At 46.4% G+C, this 15436-nt stretch overlaps 1 protein-coding gene across 1 annotated transcript in view; it reads right to left on the bottom strand.

Annotated features, from left to right (window-relative positions):
* LOC139266993 (probable G-protein coupled receptor 139) overlaps positions 1-13949 on the bottom strand; it is a 104010-nt gene extending 90061 nt beyond the window's left edge. Inside the window, exons 1-2 of the mRNA XM_070884625.1 lie at positions 13876-13949; positions 8773-9648 (exon numbers count right to left, since the gene is read on the bottom strand). Of these exons, the coding sequence (XP_070740726.1) occupies positions 8773-9648; positions 13876-13945 (946 nt within the window). The 5' untranslated portion in view covers positions 13946-13949. The remainder of the gene's footprint in view (positions 1-8772; positions 9649-13875) is intronic.
* Positions 13950-15436: the final 1487 nt, after the last annotated feature.

Here is a 15436-nt window from a genome sequence, read left to right as displayed (position 1 = left end):
GTACTCCAGCTGTGGCCTAACCAAAGTACTTTACAATTTAAGCATAACCTCCCTGCTCTTATATTCTATGTCTCGGCCAATAAAGGCAAGCATTCCATATGCCTTCTTAACCACCTTATCCTCCTGGCCTGCTACTTTCAGGGATCTGTGGACAAGCACTCCAAGGTCCCTTTGTTCATCTGCACTATTAAGTGGCCTACCACTTAATGTGTTTACCCTTTCCTTATTAGCATTCACAAAATGCATCAAAGGGGGATAGAAAGGTGTTTCTGCGGTTGCAACCGAGACTCGAGGATGGTATGATGCCTCCCTGGTGCAAGGGTCAAGGATGTCTCGGAGCAGCTGTCGGCATACTGGAGGGGGAGTGTGAACAGCCAGCTGTCGTGGTACATACAGGTACCAACGATAAAGGTAAAAAACGGGATGAGGTCCTACAAGCTGAATTTAGGGAGCCAGGAGTTAAATTAAAAAGTAGGACCTCAAAGGTGGTAATCTCAGGATTGCTACCAGTGCCACGTGCTAGTCAGAGTAGGAATCGCAGGATAGCTCAGATGAATACGTGGCTTGAGCAGTGGTGCAGCAGGGAGGGATTCAAATTCCTGGGGCATTGGAACCGGTTCTGGGGGAGGTGGGACCAGTACAAACCGGACTGTCTGCACCTGGGCAGGACCGGAACCAATATCCGAGGGGGAGTGTTGGCTGGTGCTGTTGGGGAGGAGTTAAACTAATATGGCAGGGGGATGGGAACCAATGCAGGAAGACAGAGGGAAATAAAATGGGGGCAGAAGCAAAAGATGGAAAGGAGAATAGTAAAAGTGGAGGGCAGAGAAACCCAAGGCAAAAATCTAAAGCGGTGACATTGCAGAAATAGTCTAAAGGGACAAAGGGTGTTAAAAAGACAAGCCTGAAGGCTCTGTGCCTCAATGCGAGGAGTAGTTGTAATAAGGTGGATGAATTAACTGCGCACGCAGCTATTAACGATTATGATATAATTGGGATTACAGAGACATGGCTCCAGGGTGACCAAGGCTGGGAACTCAACATCCAGGGGTATTCAGCATTCAGGAAGGTTAGACAGAAATTAAAAGTAGGCAGGGTAGCGTTGCTGGTTAAAGAGGAAATTAACGCAATAGTAAGAAGGGACATTAGCCTGGATGATGTGGAATCGGTATGGGTGGAGCTGCGGAATACCAAAGGGCAGAAAATGCTCGTGGCAGTTATGTACAGACCACCAAACAATAGTAGTGAGCTTGGGGATGGCATCAAACAGGAAATTAGGGATGCATGCAATAAAGGTACAGCAGTTATCATGCGACTTTAATCTACATCTTGATTGAGCTAACTAAACTGGTAGCAATGCGATGGAGGAGGATTTCCTGGAGTGTATTAGGGATGGTTTTCTAGAACAATATGTCGAGGAACCAACGAGAGAGCTGGCCATCCTAGACTGGGTGATGTGTAATGAGAGAGGATTAATTAGCAATCTTGTTGTGCGAGGCCTCTTGGGGAAGAGTGACCATAATATGGTAGAATTCTTTATTAAGATGGAGAGTGACATAGCTGATTCAGAGACTAGGGTCCTGAACTTAAGGAAAGGTAACTTCGATGATTGGCTTGGATAGACTGGCAAATTATACTTAAAGGGTTGACAGTGGATAGGCAATGCCAGACATTTATAGATTACATGGATGAACTTCAACAATTGCACATCGCTGTCTGGAGTAAAAATAAAACGGGAAAGGTGGATCAACCGTGGCTAACACGGGAAATTAAGGACAGTGTTAAATCTAAGGAAGAGGCATAGAAATTGGCCAGAAAAAGCAGCAAACCTGAGGACTGGGAGAAATTTAGAATTCAGCAGAGGAGGACAAAGGGTTTAATTAAGAGGGATGAAAATAGAGTATGAGAAGAGGCTTGCCGGGAACATAAAATCTGACTGCAAAAGCTTCTATAGATATGTGAAGAGAAAAAGATTAGTGAAGACAAACGTAGGTCCCTTGCGGTCGGAGTCAGGTGAATGTATAATTGCAAGTTGGCTCCAAAATTGGCTTGGAGGTAGGAAGCAAAGGGTAATGATTGATGGATGTTTTTGTGACTGGAAGGATGTTTCCAGTGGGGTTCTGCAGGGCTCAGTACTGGGTCCCTTGCTTTTTGCGGTATATATCAACAATTTAGATTTGAATATAGGGAGGCCGGCTTGAAAGGCGCTGTCCGGACGTGCTTGATCCCATTGCCCGACATAAACTCCTGGAACTCATGGCTGGTAAAACACGGGCCATTGTCGCTGACCAGGATATCCGGCAAACCGTGGGTCGCGAAAACCATACGCAGACTCTCCACGGTGGTGGATGTCGTGCACGAGTTTAATATGATGCACTCGATCCACTTCGAGTACGCATTGACAACGATCAGGAACATTTTCCCCATGAACGGGCCCACATAGTCGATGTGAATACGTGACCATGGGCTGGTGGGTCAGGGCCACGGGCTGAGTGGGGCCTTCCTGGGGGCATTGCCCAGCTGAGCACACGTCGTGCATCTGTGAACTCAGTGTTCCAGGTCTGAGTCAATCCCTGGCCACCATACATGTGACCGGGCAATGGCCTTCATTAACACGATGCCAGGGTGCTCGCTGTGGAGTTCCCTGATGAACGCTTCCCTTCCTTTCTGGGGCATGACTACCCGGCTGCCCCATAACAGGCAGTTGGATTGGATGGAGAGCTCATCCATCCGTCTGTGAAACGGTCTGATCTCCTCGGGGCACACCCTGTGTGCGGGCACCCAGTCCCCAGTCAGGACACATTTCTTTATCATGGATAGGAGGGGGTCCCTGTTGGTCCAGAGTTTGATCTGGCGGGCTGTGATGGGGGAGCCCGCAGTGTGAAAAGCCTCAACGGCCATGACCATCTCAGCGCTCTGCTCCGACGCTCCCTCGGTGGTGGCCAGTGGGAGCCCGCTGAGTGCGTCAGCGCAATTTACGGTGCCTGGCCGGTGACGTATGGTGTAGTCATACGCAGCCAGTGTGAGGGCCCAGCGCTGTATGTGAGCTGATGCATTAGCATTGACAGCCTTACTGTCGGACAACAGGGATGTTAACGGCTTGTGGTCCGTCTCTAGCTCGAACCGTCTACCGAAGAGGTACTGGTGCATCTTTTTCACACCGTACACACACGCGAGTGCCTCCTTCTCAACTGCGCCGTATCCACGCTCTGCCTGGGAGAGCGACCTGGAGGTGTAAGCCACTGGTTGGAGTTGGCCGTCATCGTTACCCTGCAACACACACCCAACCCCGTAGGATGACGCATCGCATGTTAAAACCAGTTTTTTACAGGCGTCATACAAAGTCAACAGTTAGTTGGAACACAGCAGTTCCTCGCCTTATTGAAAGCCCGTTCTTGACAGTCCCCACAAAACCATTCACAACCTTTACGCAGGAACATGTGTAACGGCTCCAACAATGTGCTTCAGTTCGGCAGAAAGTTCCCGAAATAGTTCAAAAGTCCCAGGAATGATCACAGCTCCGACGTGTTTCCAGGCCTGGGTGCCCGGTGAATCACCTCAGTTTTTGATTCAGTGGGCCTGATCCCATGTACAGCAACCCTCCTGCCCAAAAACTCGACCTCTGGGGTCAAAAACACACACTTGGCCTTTTTCAGCCGCAAGCCTACCCGGTCCAATCGGCGTAGCATCTCCTCCAGGTTGTGGAGGTGTTCCTCGGTGTCTCGACCCGTTATGGGAATGTCGTCTTGGAACACAATCGTTCCAGGGATGGACTTGAGCAAACTTTCCATGTTTCTCTGAAAGATAGCTGCTGCCGAACGAATGCCAAACGGACACCTGTTGTAGATAAATAATCCCTTGTGTGTCGTGATGGTCAGAAGCTTGGATTCTTCAGTCTGTTCCTGAGTCATGTCGGCCAAAGTGAGGTCCAGCTTCGTGAACAGCTTACCACCTGCCAGTGTGGCAAAAAGGTCCTCTGCTCTCGGGAGCGGGTATTGGTCTTGCAGCGACACTCGGTTGATGGTGGCTTTGTAGTCGCCACAAATCCTGACCGAGCCGTCTGCTTTAAACACAGGAACGATGGGACTGGCCCAGTCGCTGAATTCAACGGCCGAAATTATGCCCTCTCTGAGCAGCCTGTCCAATTCACAATCAATATTTTTATGCATCACATACGGCACCGCTCTGGCCTTGTGGTGCACTGGTCTGGTGCCCGGAGTGATGTGTATCACTACTTTAGTGCCCTTGAACGTTCCGACACCGGGTTGAAACAGTGACCTGAATTTTTGCAGGACCTGTGAGCATGAATTTCGCTCCACAGATGAAATGACGTGCACATCCCCCCATTTCCATTTCATCCCAGCTAGCCAACTCCTCCCCAAAAGCACGGAGCCATTTCCAGGAACGACCCAGAGTGGCAGCCGGTTCTGTGATCCATTATATGTTACCACCAAGTTTGCACTGCCCAGCACTGGGATGAGCTCTTTGGTGTAAGTCCGTAGCTGCATGTCAATGCGTTCCAGTTTGGGCCTGCTAGCTCTGTGTGGCCATAGTCTCTTAAATTGTTGGGCACTCATGAGTGACTGGCTCACTCCCGTATCCAGCTCCATGTGCACCGGGATGCCATTCAGTAAGACTTGCATCATCATGGGTGACGTTTAGTGTATGAGCTGTGGACGTCAGCCACGTGAACCCGCTGAACTTCAGCATCCATGGCTTTACCCCAGGCATCATCCTGCATTGCAGATCCCTCATCTGGTTCCTCTGTCTCACAGATTAGCCTCGCTACTGCCTTTTTGCACATCCTGGCCAAGTGTCCACTGATATTACAAATCCTACAGGTATATTGCTGGAATCTGCAGCTTCTTGCAGTGTGTCTACCCCCCACATCTCCAGCATGAGCTGAGATTGAGATTGCGGTTAACAAAGGGACTATTACCCAGCATTCCCCTCTGATTGCCCATTTGGCTGTTTCTAAGCACTCTGATGGTGGGTGTTAATGGTCCTATCGCGGGACGCATTGTTCCTCGAGATGGCGTGAATTGCCAATCCCCTCTCCATTGTCCTTGTTGCAGGCCCACCCTAGAGCCTGTTGCTGCCTGGGTGGTTTCGAAATGCCCTTGCCTGCCTGCGGGGTCCCGAGCAGTTTTCACCATGTTAACTCCCTGGTCCATCGCCACGTTGGGACCAGGGTTGCGTGCGTAAATTTGCTTGGTCTCCTCTTCCCCTGCCATAAAGGTCTGAGCTTTCAACGCCGCCCCTTCTAAAGTCAAGTCCTTGGTCTCTATGAGCTTCCTGGAAATGCTGGCATGATTAATGCCCTCGATGGCAAAAGTCCCTTAATATCTCCCGCTGCAGGCATCAGAGAACTTACAGAAACTGGCCAAGCACTGCAGGTCCGCCACGAAGTCCGAGATGTTTTGTCCCTCCCGGTGCCGGTGAGAGTAGAACCGGTGTAGGCCATGTGTACACTACTTGCCGGCTTGAGATGCTCACTGATCAGTTGGCTGAGCTCTTCAAAAGACTTGTCTGCCGGCTTTTGGGGTGCGAGCAGGTCTTTCATCAGCGCATACGTCTGTGGTCCACAGCTGGTCAGTAGGTGCATACGTCTGTGGACCACAGCTGGTCAGTAGATGCATACGTCTGTGGACCACAGCTGGTCAGTAGATGCATATGTCTGTGGACCACAGCTGGTCAGTAGATGCATACGTCTGTGGACCACAGCTGGTCAGTAGATGCATACGTCTGTGGACCACAGCTGGTCAGTAGATGCATACGTCTGTGGACCACAGCTGGTCAGTAGGTGCATACGTCTGTGGACCACAGCTGGTCAGTAGATGCATACGTCTGTGGACCACAGCTGGTCAGTAGATGCATACGTCTGTGAACCACAGCTGGTCAGTAGATGCATACGTCTGTGAACCACAGCTGGTCAGTAGATGCATACGTCTGTGGACCACAGCTGGTCAGTAGATGCATACGTCTGTGGACCACAGCTGGTCAGTAGATGCACCCTCCGCTTGTCAGCCGCTGTCTCTTCCAGCCAGTCCTTTGTGACAAAGCTCTGCTGGAGTCTTTCCACAAAGTCATCCCAGTCCTCACCCACACAGTAACGTTCCTCTGTGCCACCGGTGGCCATCCTCGTGGTTCGGTGATTCCCGTTTCTCGTCCCCAAATGTAGTGTCTCTGCACCTTACTACAAACTCACACGAGGCATGGATATATCAGACACGGTCACTCTGTGACCTTCACCTTTATTGGCAGGACTAAGGAGTACTGACCCTGGGTGGGACCTGCCCTTTTATACCTGGAAACCCAGGTGAGGAGTGTCTCCCGCAAGTTCACCCCCTGTGGTCAGGGTGTGCATTTCTAGGGTACAGGTACAGTGTGCATGAGTTACAGTTACATGACCAAATCATTACAAGATGGTTAAATACATGACACAGGGGACTTGTACGCCTTTAGTCCCATTATTTTACTGAGTACTACTTCATTAGCGATAGTGATTGTATGAAGTTCCAACCTCCCTACAGCCCCTTGCTTATCCACTATTGGGGTGTTTCAGTGGCTTCTACAGTGAAGACGGATACAATATATTTGTTCAATGTCTCGACCATTCCCCAGTCTCATCCTCCAGGGGAGGAACATTTACTTTAGCCACTGTTTTCCTTGTTATGTACCTGTAGAAACTCTTACTGTGTTTTTATATTTCGTGCTTGTTTCCTTTCATACTCTATCTTCCCTCTCTTTGTCAATTTTGTATTTGTTCTTTGCTGGCTTTTAAACGTTTCCCAATCCTCTGGTCTCCCACTGATCTTGGCCCATTGCAGGCCCTTGTTTTCAATGTGATGCCGACCCTTATTTCCTCAGTTAGGCACGGATGGTTATCCGTTCTCTTACAGTCTTTCCATCTCATTGGGATATATTTTAGTTGCGAGTTAAGAAATATCTCCTTAAATGTCTGCCACTGATCATCAACCGTCCCGTACTTTAATCTATTTTCCCAGTCCACTTTAGCCAACTCTGCCCCCATACCTTTGTTTTCTCAATAATTTAAGCTTAGGACACTGGTTTGAGAACTAACTTACTCACCGCCCAACAGAATTTCAAATTGAACCATGTTATGGTCATTCATTTCACTGTACCAGATCTAAGATAGCCTGCTCGCTGGTTGGATCCGCAATATGCTGTTCAAGGAAACCATCCAGGATACACTCTATGAACTCTTCCTCGGGGCTACGCTGGCCAATTTGCTTTGTCCAATCAATATGTAGGTTAAAATCGCCCAGGATTCTTTCGGTGCATTTATTACAAGCCTCCATCTGCCATGATCTTGCATGGCAGAGCAGGCTCGAGGGGCTCAATGGACTAATCGTGCTCCTATTTACTGCAAAAGCTTCCACAGATATGTGAAGAGAAAACGATTAGTGAAGACAGACGTAGGTCTCTTGCAGTCAGACTCAGGCACTGATGGAAAGCCTGGCCGACAGGAGCTGCCATCGTACCTGGTGTTGGACCTCCTCCTTACCATGCTGGGTTGTGGGGATTGGTGCAGGGCCGGGCCGAGTGGCTCCCCCTAGCCACTCACTCACTGCTTTGGTGAACAAACCTCTATCTGCTGCTGACCTCGACTCTCGCTGTAACTCACCTGGCCTCACTTCTGGGAAGGGGAAGGTCAGTGACATCAACCAGCCAATGGGAATAGATCCTGCCACCAGCTTTGTGCTGGGTACCAGAGCTGTATATGCTGTGCCGAGCGCGAGTGAGAACATCCATATGTGAGGCAGGGAGTGGTCCTGAGGAACACTACCCCATTGTCTAGGCAACGGATGTTGCCACCTTAGTGCAGGCGGGAGACCAGCTACTTTAGGTGGTACTTTAGGGGGTGCCATCCTTTTGCAGGTCACTGCTGACCTTGCAGAGGATCCTGACAGATTGTCACTCCCCGCCCAGGGAGCCCTGTGTAGACAGTGTGTGAGTGAGTGTGATAATATTCACCATGAGGGAGAGTGGCTCGGACACAATGGGCCTTAAATTCCGGCCTCACCAGGTCAGGCCCAAGTGTACATGCCCCGGAAACCGGCTTTTCCGATCTGTCAAAGATTTCTCCATATGGATTCTCCAAATCCCGGGGAGAAGACCATTTGTGTGGGTGAGATTGGGTCATTTGCCCAAATCATGCCCAGAGAATGTCCTTCAAACTCTTAAACCAGGTAAAAGCAGGTCGATACATTACTTTTACCAGTGTAAGAGTTCGAAAACATATCAAAAATAAACTTAAATACATATTTTTACAGTAAAAACCCTTTCCACCAAGGATCATTTATTTTAAACCTTATTGAAACATGTTAAAAAAATTCCAAAACATTTTTTTAACAAAACATTTAATTGACTTTAATTTCAATTAATTTTAAATATGTGATGTGTTTTTAATTTATTCTGTTGCTTTTCAATATTGAGGTGTTTATTCACATTGATAATATTGGGAACTCTGAAAAAGCGAGTTGCCATTATTATCACTGAGAATACTGCAGCGTGATTGGTGCTTCAGGCCCATGTGACTCCAGCTTTACTGTACGTATGGGGAAGGCCATTTCCCTAACGCTACACATGGAATGAAGGTCTCGGATGGGAATCGAAGGTTTACATAAAATATCCTCCGGTCGGAGGCATTTGTCCGAAGGAAGCCCCCAACCGGGATTTCCCCCCCATTATCTGGTGGCATTGAGTTCTGAGGCTGTAAAGTCTCTGCTGCTTCTTATCGTTTAATGCATTTTACAATTACAACAAAGGGATATTTCAGCACATTCTTCCACTGCTCCCGGAACTTAGTCTGTGTCACGGCGTAAATCCCAGTGTTTGTACAGCAACTCAGCTGCTGCAGCATGTAACCCAGTTCAGTTACTAACGCAGGTATAAATACAAGATGTGAAATCCAAACAAGCCGGTTTGCCACAAGAACCACCATATACATTGCCCATAGCAGGATGAAATTCCCCGAGATAACAAACAATAAAATCATGGATTTTCTGCGACTCTCCATCTCGGGGTCTCTGGGACTCTCCCCACTGCTGTGACCCCGGAGTCTCCTGCGAGCTCTGCTGGCCAGTAAAATGTGTCTGACAGTGAGAGCATTGAGCAGCAGGATCAGAATAAATGGGACACACGGGGTTAGAATATAATGAAGTAGTTCGAATACTGCCCAGCCCAGTGATGCATAATTAGTGTCACAAAACCAGGGGTTGTTATAAAGCATATACCTACTTGTGAACATAAAATACCAGGGTATGTTCTTTAAACAGCTCAGCACAGTCACTGTTCCCAGAACCACAGCCGCCGTTCTCTCGGTGCAATATTTAGTTTTCAGCTTCTGGCAACAAATGGCCACAAATCGATCGAAGGTGAAAGTGACGGTGAACCAGACAGAACAGTCTGTGGCTGCATAGAGCAGGACGGCGTGGATATTACACAGGGGGATGGAATACACGAAAATAAACTGTTCCCTATAACGAATCGGAATGTGCCTCAGTATCAGATCCAGGATCACCACCAGTAGATCCGCTGTTGCCATGGCCACCAGGTAACGAGTGACACATTTGGAGAGTCCACACTTTCCCCGGGACAGGATCATTATCGTCACTAAGTTCACTGTGAGGAAAGGAAATAACCAGTTAAATTAAACATCAGGCTGGGAGCAAGAGCAGAAGATTGATGGGATTCGGTCTGCAATCTGCAAATCATTAGTGACATGAAATGATATAATCTAATTCTCGCACCTGAGGAAATGAATGCAGTGTTTATTGCAAAAATAATAAGGAATCAATAAATGAAATGGGGATAAAGACAACATGAAATGAACAGATGTTTGATCAATGAGACATTAAATGATAGATCTACCTTTAGCTCAGCAGACAACAACACTGCCCAAGGTAACAGGGACACACGGGTCAAGAACCTCTCAGGAAGCCTTCGTGTCCCGGGATCAGTCAGCACCGAGAGCGGTGAGATTCACTTCTGTGCCGCTGTGTTGGTGGGAGGGGGCGGTGATGGGGGGAGAGGGAGGGAGACCCTCATTGTATTCTTGCTCCTGCTGAGGATATGGATTCTAATTCGAACTGAAAGTGAGTGTAACAGAAATAAACATCGACTGCAATTGTGGCGTGCAATAATTACAGGTGGTTCTACTTAAAATGTATGAAGCTAATATGACGATGTTAGGTTATTAAATACAAATGTACAGCAGTTAGAAAGATAACTGGGCTGCAGGAAGTGTATTGAACAATGAGCTTTACACCTTTTTGTTGAAATTGTCGCTCATTGAAAGAAAGAATTTCCGAATAACATGGCAAAGAATGGACTCTGAATAAAATAAATGGTTATCATTGACCAGGGAATGTCCAACTAAATGCTTTGTTTTAGCATCGAAATCGGACGACTTATTCCACAGGTAAAGTGCTGTCCAATGTTTCTGTAAAGTATCTGAACACAAATGGATATGAGTTATTCTTGTTTTCTTTCACATGCTGGTTTCCAACTTGTGCATCGTATATTAGATGGAAAAATATCAAAGGATTGTTTGATCATTAATACTTCAGTTACAATCAGCTGACATTCTTTATGCTGAATGAAAGCAGGGTACAATAGAGAATTACTCCGATTCTCACTGAGAGACCCACTGAGCTGTGGCAGACATACATGAGAGGCAATTGTAAACTCAAAACAAAGATTGCAAATAAATGTCTGGAAATCTGACTGAATGAGCATTTAGTGAGAATGAAAATGACCCGGATAAATCTGTTCCAACCATCAGAAGCAGTGGCAGTAATGCAGAACTGGAGAATGTGGAACATGAGGCACTGGCTGGAACTGAATGATTCGAAACATAGAAACATAGAAAATAGGAGAAACATAGAAAATAGGAGATATTTCAGTGATTTAAGAAGGTGTGTATGATCTGTCAGGATTTGTTCTTCGCACTGTGTGTAAGTAAACATGGCGAGCATTCGGTGAACACAACAGTAAAATACTGTGGATGATGAACGTCTGAAATAAAAATAGAAAATCCGAGAGATAATCAACAGGTCAGGCAGCATCAGAGGAGAGAGAAACACAGTGACTGTTTCAGGTCAATCACCTGTCGTCATTTGGTGGCAAGTTCCCGAAACTTAGAAAACCTGCTTCTGATCTGATACAAATGTGCAGTGTAGCGAGGATTCTCAAATTCAGGAAATAAAGTGTCTCTTCCAATATCTTTGCTTGAGTTCAATACAGAACATTTGAATCTTGATGGAGCAATATCATTTAAAGAATCAATAGCCGACAGCACGGTGAGGTACCAGATACACTAACAGCGAGGTACCAGATACACTAACAGCGAGGTACCAGATACACTAACAGTGAGGTACCAGATACACTAACAGTGAGGTACCAGATACACTAACAGCGAGGTACCAGATACACTAACAGTGAGGTACCAGATACACTAACAGCGAGGTACCAGATACACTAACAGCGAGGTACCAGATACACTAACAGCGAGGTACCAGATACATTAACAGCGAGGTACCAGATACATTAACAGTGAGGTACCAGATACACGAACAGTGAGGTACCAGATACACTAACAGTGAGGTACCAGATACACTAACAGGGAGGTACCAGATACACGAACAGTGAGGTACCAGATACACTAACAGTGAGGTACCAGATACACTAACAGTGAGGTACCAGATACACTAACATTGAGGTACCAGATACACTAACAGTGAGGTACCAGATACACTAACACTGAGGTACCAGATACACTTACAGCGAAGTAACATATACACTAACAGCGAGGTACCAGATACACTAACAGCGAGGTACCAGATACACTAACAGTGAGGTACCAGATACACTAACAGCGAGGTACCAGATACATTAACAGCGAGGTACCAGATACACTTACAGCGAGGTACCAGATACAGTAACAGTGAGGTACCAGATACACTAACAGCGAGGTACCAGATACACTAACAGCGAGGTACCAGATACACTAACAGTGAGGTACCAGATACACTAACAGTGAGGTACCAGTTACACTAACAGTGAGGTACCAGATACACTAACAGCGAGGTACCAGATACACTAACAGCGAGGTACCAGATACACTAACAGTGAGGTACCAGATACACTAACAGTGAGGTACCAGATACACTAACAGTGAGGTACCAGATACACTAACAGCGAGGTACCAGATACACTAACAGTGAGGTACCAGATACACTAACAGTGAGGTACCAGATACACGAACAGTGAGGTACCAGATACACTAACAGCGAGGTACCAGATACACTAACAGCGAGGTACCAGATACACTAACAGTGAGGTACCAGATACACGAACAGTGAGGTACCAGATACACTAACAGCGAGGTACCAGATACACTAACAGTGAGGTACCAGATACACTAACAGTGAGGTACCAGTTACACTAACAGTGAGGTACCAGATACACTAACAGCGAGGTACCAGATACACTAACAGTGAGGTACCAGATACACGAACAGTGAGGTACCAGATACACTAACAGCGAGGTACCAGATACACTAACAGCGAGGTACCAGATACACTAACAGCGAGGTACCAGATGCACTAACAGCGAGGTACCAGATACACTAACAGCGAGGTACCAGATACACTAACAGCGAGGTACCAGATACACTAACAGCGAGGTACCAGATACACTAACAGTGAGGGACCAGATACACTAACAGTGAGGTACCAGATACACTAACAGTGAGGTACTAGATACACTAACAGTGAGGTACCAGATACACTAACAGTGAGGTACCAGATACACTAACAGTGAGGTACCAGATACACTAACAGTGAGGTACCAGATACACTAACAGTGAGGTACCAGATACACTAATAGTGAGGTACCAGATACACTAACAGCGAGGTACCAGATACACTAACAGCGAGGTACTAGATACACTAACAGCGAGGTACCAGATACACTAACAGCGAGGTACCAAATACACTAACAGTGAGGTACCAGATACACTAACAGTGAGGTACCAGATACACTAACAGTGAGGTACCAGATACACTAACAGTGAGGTACCAGATACACTAGCAGCGAGGTACCAGATACACTAACAGCGAGGTACCAGATACACTAACAGCGAGGTACCAGATAAACTAACAGAGAGGTACCAGATACACTAACAGCGAGGTACCAGATACACTAACAGCGAGGTACCAGATACACTAACAGTGAGGTACCAGATACACTAACAGCGAGGTACCAGATACACTAACAGCGAGGTACCAGATACACTAACAGTGAGGTACCAGATACACTAACAGCGAGGTACCAGATACACTAACAGCGAGGTACCAGATACACTAACCGTGAGGTACCAGATACACTAACAGTGAGGTACCAAATACACTAACAGTGAGGTACCAGATACACTAACCGTGAGGTACCAGATACACTAACCGTGAGGTACCAGATACACTAACAGTGAGGTACCAGGGACACTAACAGTGAGGTACCAGGGACACTAACAGTGAGGTACCAGATACACTAACAGTGAGGTACCAGATACACTTACAGCGAGGTACCAGATACACTTACAGCGAGGTACCAGATACACTAACAGTGAGGTACCAGATACACTAACAGCGAGGTACCAGATACACTAACAGCGAGGTACCAGATACACTAACAGCAGTGAGGATGTCCCATTATTTTTAAACAACAACACGTGCATAAACAAAATGCAATAGAATACCATTAATAACTGATTATCCCTTGGTACAGAGCAAGAATGATATTACAGTGAAACATGATTTATATATTTAATAATTGAACATAGATACTTACTCGGAACACCAAAAGCAGCGAGTAGAGGATAGTAAATATGTTGTATGTCGATCAATAATTTTCTTATCATGCCTTCTAGAGCCCATCTATCAAACATGGCTAGAAATTCATCAGACATGGGAGGCGCTGGTGGGATGCGAGACACAACCATGACTTCCCTTCTGTGACTCACTTCTGGTATCTGTGCTGGAGGAGACCTGCTGATTGTGTGAGGTGAAACATTGAAGGGAGCTCCTTACATTGAGCAGAGGGAAATCCCAGATGACATCATTAGGCATCACTGTAACTGACATTAATCACAGACATTGAACAAACAGACTCATTGAACCAATGTCATCACAAAATTTCACTGCAACTTAATCCAGCTCACCGTATTGTACACAGTTTTAAATTAAAAGTGAGATAATGTGCGATTTTTTATACACCTATAAAATACCGAGGACAAAGATAACATAGTTTATATTCCTGTCTTGAATTAAAATTGAGAACAAAAGATGCGAAAGTGACAGAAACAAAGGAGGGATAAAAGATGAAAAGTCAGATTGCAGCAACCTTGTTCTCTGATGCATTGGATCCCAGGCCAGCAGGGTCAAAACATTCCCAATCAATAAATGTTCCCAAACGGCAGTATCTGAGCGATGGTCGCTGTAATGGATCAATCGGACTCGCGTACGTGACACAACTCCAGCCTCAATCCAGGAATTCCATTCCAAGCCCTCTAGATTACAGTCCTTCCACTTCAGTCCAGGAATTCCATTCCAAGCCCTCTAGATTACAGTCCTTCCACTTCAGTCCAGGAATTCCATTCCAAGCCCTCTAGATTATAGTCCTTCCACTTCAGTCCAGGAATTCCATTCCAAGCCTTCTAGATTACAGTCCTTCCACTTCAGTCCAGGAATTCCATTCCAAGCCCTCTAGATTACAGTCCTTCCACTTCAGTCCAGGAATTCCATTCCAAGCCCTCTAGATTACAGTCCTTCCACTTCAGTCCAGGAATTCCATTCCTAGGCCCTCTAGATTACAGTCCTTCCATTTCAGTCCAGGAATTCCATTCCAAGCCCTCTAGATTACAGTCCTTCCACTTCAGTCCAGGAATTCCATTCCTAGCCCTCTAGATTACAGTCCTTCCACTTCAGTCCAGGAATTCCATTCCCGGGACGGTCTATATTATCTGACACTCGAACAGGAACAACAGGTTATTTGTAAAGAATGACCTTACCCAATCAAGCATCTCCTTTATCGAGGGGAGGAATAATAAAAGAAGCAAAGGTTTGATCCCAAGGAACCAAAGGAAATTGCTTAAATATTAACCATTGAGATAAGTACTCTGTAAATATCTCAATACACCATGAAATGCTCTCGAAACATTGAAGTCTTGTATAATCATAATCTTATTCAGAGATCCATCCCTAGCAGTCAACATTGTGGATTCTCCCAACACCATCCCAGTGTTGGTCCACTTCCTCCAGCAGCACAGCCCCAGTGGAGTTGGGGCACATTTGTGTAACAGTCGGAAAGGATTGGCTCTGAGATTCCTAACATTGACTCTCGATCATATGAG

This window comes from Pristiophorus japonicus, chromosome 7, assembly GCF_044704955.1.
Source record: "Pristiophorus japonicus isolate sPriJap1 chromosome 7, sPriJap1.hap1, whole genome shotgun sequence".
NCBI classification, from domain to species: Eukaryota; Metazoa; Chordata; class Chondrichthyes; family Pristiophoridae; genus Pristiophorus; species Pristiophorus japonicus.
Note: the sequence above shows the minus strand (reverse complement) of the source record. Positions and strands in the feature narration are given on the sequence as shown.